Source organism: Apaloderma vittatum, unplaced genomic scaffold, assembly GCF_000703405.1.
Source record: "Apaloderma vittatum isolate BGI_N311 unplaced genomic scaffold, ASM70340v1 scaffold24371, whole genome shotgun sequence".
NCBI lineage: Eukaryota > Metazoa > Chordata > Aves > Trogoniformes > Trogonidae > Apaloderma > Apaloderma vittatum.
Window position 1 is genome coordinate 22,222 of NW_009701159.1, and position 3,162 is coordinate 25,383.

Here is a 3,162-nt window from a genome sequence, read left to right on the forward strand (position 1 = left end):
TGGGGCAGACCCAGCCGCTCCTACTCACGGCCAGATCGACGAGATGCAGCTTGCCCATGCGCACGTGCATGTTGCCATCCACTCCCTTCTCACTGCACTCGATGGTGATGGTGAAGATGGCGTGTGACCGGGAGCTGTGCTCGTTCATGTTTGTGGCACCAACAGAACCTTTCAACAGAGAGGGGGGTTGAAAAAAAAAAAGCAATGGTGTCTTTAAAAGGAATCACATGCTCCTGTGACGCTCTTTCTGCTCTCAAGGGAGACGTATCCCTATGTCTTTACCCAACCCCAGTTTTCAGAAGACGGAAGAGGGATGCTCAGACCCAGCAGCAAGCTGTACTCTTGGGCACTGAAGTCACAGTGCGTCTCTAGTCTGGACTAGCAAAAGTGTTCCAGCCTCCTGTAGCTCTAAGCCAACCAAGAGCATCAGTAGTTCTCATCTGGTTTTTTTAGGGCTACAAAGACCAGTAGCCTAAGGCATTCATAGCTGATCCCTGAGAACAGCTGTATTTTGAGAATTAAGAACAACAGGAGTCAAAACTTTAGGGCATGAGAGGATGTGAGCTTAACTAAGTCTTTCAGAAAATGAACCACCTCCCACTTGCAGCACAGCCATTCACCTTGATGAGAAATGAAGAGGGAAAAGGACCAAGACACACACTGGTCATTCTGAAAACACTAGGAGCTCTCACTGCACCCTCCTCTTCACCACCTCCCCTGCTGGCACTGGCCAGTGTGGGAGGCACATGCTCCTTTACCTGCCCCTGCAGAAAAGGGGTTTGGAAGGAGGTATGCCTTTTGTTCTGCTCAGCTGAACAGGCTTTCCAGCATTCAGATTGGGATCTCTCATTGTGGCCTCATAACTAAATCTTTGTTCTGAACTATAAAACTGTCCACAGCAAGGCTACGTACGGTTCTTGTGGCCCAGAGTCATGATTCTGTCCATATCATCTGCATTGTTTACAACATAAGCTGAAAGGTCTTTGATATAAACTCCCACGTCAGGTCTCTCTTTAACCTAAGAGAGAAACAGTTTACACCGAGCATTTTTCAGAGACCCCTAACAGTACAGTGATTTACTCCTCTGGGTTCTGGTTTGCACATGAAACACTCCCAACACCCAGGATCAGGGCAGTTAAGGAATAGAGGCTCATGCAGGACAGTAATCCACCAGTTTCCCCTGATGGCAAAGAGTGACTTCAAATCTCAGTCTCCAATTCCCAGGAAGACTGCTGAGGGGGCCTCTGGGGCAGATTGACTCAGGTGGAACAGCCCGTTTCTCTCTATACAACCGGCTTCAGAGAAGCCAGCAGTGAAATTCCGGCAATAGTGGATGTGCTGAGGAGCCCAATCTCCCACTTCCCTTCAAATTTCTCTGGTCTTGAAAATATAATCTTGCTCACAGATTGAAAACAAACATCCCATTTAGAACAGCGGCCTCACCTCTAATCTCTGTGTCTGGTCTTTTCCCAGCAGGTCCCGCACTTCTTCATTGTAAATTTCCAGGTAAGACACACGAACTAAAAACCTGAAGACCAAACAGTCAGAGTCACTTTCTTACCAAGACATTTGCTGAAGTCCAACAAATGCAGCCAGAGAACTCCAAGAAAATACAGTGATACACCAAAACAATCCTGCTACCTCATCAAGAGCTGTGTAAGCAGGAGTCTCTCAGCTAGGGCCAGAGGAACTGTTTCAGTTGCCATCGTCAAGGTCAGGCTCCTACTACAGACAGCCACACAAAAGACAAGCATTTACCTTGTATCCCCCTCTGCCTTGGCAATGTGACCAAATATATGGGCAAAGGAATTGGGAATAATGCCTCTAAGCTCTGGAATTGCTCGAACTCCTTCCATGGTGAAAGTTTTGCCTGTTCCAGTCTGCCCATATGCAAAAATCGTACCTGAAGCATAAGAAGATATGTCAACAAACTCCAAGAAGTTGCTAACCACAGTTTTACTTCATTCCTTCTTAGCCTGATAGCACTAAACACCTCTGTTGTCACAGAGTTTAAATTTTCCCCCCACTCCAGTAAACTCTACAAGGCTAAGAACTACAGAAAAGCTGGACAACCACAGTGAGTGAGGCTGAGACAGTGTTTTATCCAGCCTGCAAGCTATCCAGGAAAAACTTAGCTCATTTTAACTGTGCAGAGTAATTAAAGTAAGGAGCGCTAGTACACTTAGGTCCCATGCACAAATAATTAAGGCAAGCCCAATTAATAACATGGTCAATTAAAGATCATTATATACCAACTGCAAAAATAACCATTGCTAGAGCTCCAAGCCACAGCAGAAACAGCACAAGCCCAGCTCTGAACTTGCAGAAGCAACTACAGTTCGAGCTAGAGAATGAGCCTGCACAGAACATTTACTGACATCCCAGACACCAGTACTCCAGAAATTCACTGGTTCTTAAGTCTATGCTAGCACTGCTGAAAGCTCAAGTTCTGATTGTCAGGACATTGACATTAGAGTTCCAAAAAAGCTGATTTTTCATTGGCTGGAACCTGGGTGTGCTGGCACAAGAGCTTACCAGACATTTTACAAACCTTTAAACACTTTGTAATCTGTTGCTGTTCACAGCACACTGGTATGGCAAGCAGTCATTTGCTTCCTTACTAGCATCTGCTTTCCTTTATATAATACATTTACAAATGTAAAAAACACACACACAGAAATCATGGTCATACTCCTCCCAGCTGTAGGAAGCAACAGACTCTCTGTGGGGTAGAGCAGATGTGTTTAACCAGCCACCTTAAGTTTCAAACAGCAAAGTTTAGAGGAGAAAACACAGCAGTTATACGCAGAAGTCTGGCAGGCATACCTAGTTACTGCAGGACCGTGACAGCTGCCTGGTCACTGAAATTGTACAGGGAAGAGCCACTGAGAGTTCGGATAATGACATAAAGTGCATATCTTTTGCAAACAGAAGACACAGAATAAAACCACACAGGTACCTGACCTCAGCTCAGTCTTGCTCATCACCGATCTCCCGCTGTTAATGATCAGAGCGGGTGACACCACTGAGTACTCAGAACAGCAAGTACCTTCACGCTATTTTAAGTTAGAGGTCACAACAGAAACAACAGAGGGCTACAGCCCTCAGACAGTGAAACTCCCTTAAATAAGATCAGCAGGAACTATTAACTGTGCCACGAAC

General features: G+C 45.6%; 1 protein-coding gene across 1 annotated transcript in view; it reads right to left on the reverse strand.

Moving 5' to 3' along the window:
* The window catches only part of KIF3A (kinesin family member 3A), a gene marked incomplete at its 5' end in the record, with an annotated part of 17,073 nt that overhangs the window by 13,561 nt on the left and 350 nt on the right, over positions 1 to 3,162 (reverse strand). Inside the window, 4 exons of the mRNA XM_009879062.1 lie at positions 29 to 168; positions 913 to 1,018; positions 1,444 to 1,528; positions 1,759 to 1,903. Coding sequence (XP_009877364.1) covers positions 29 to 168; positions 913 to 1,018; positions 1,444 to 1,528; positions 1,759 to 1,903 — 476 coding nt within the window. The remainder of the gene's footprint in view (positions 1 to 28; positions 169 to 912; positions 1,019 to 1,443; positions 1,529 to 1,758; positions 1,904 to 3,162) is intronic.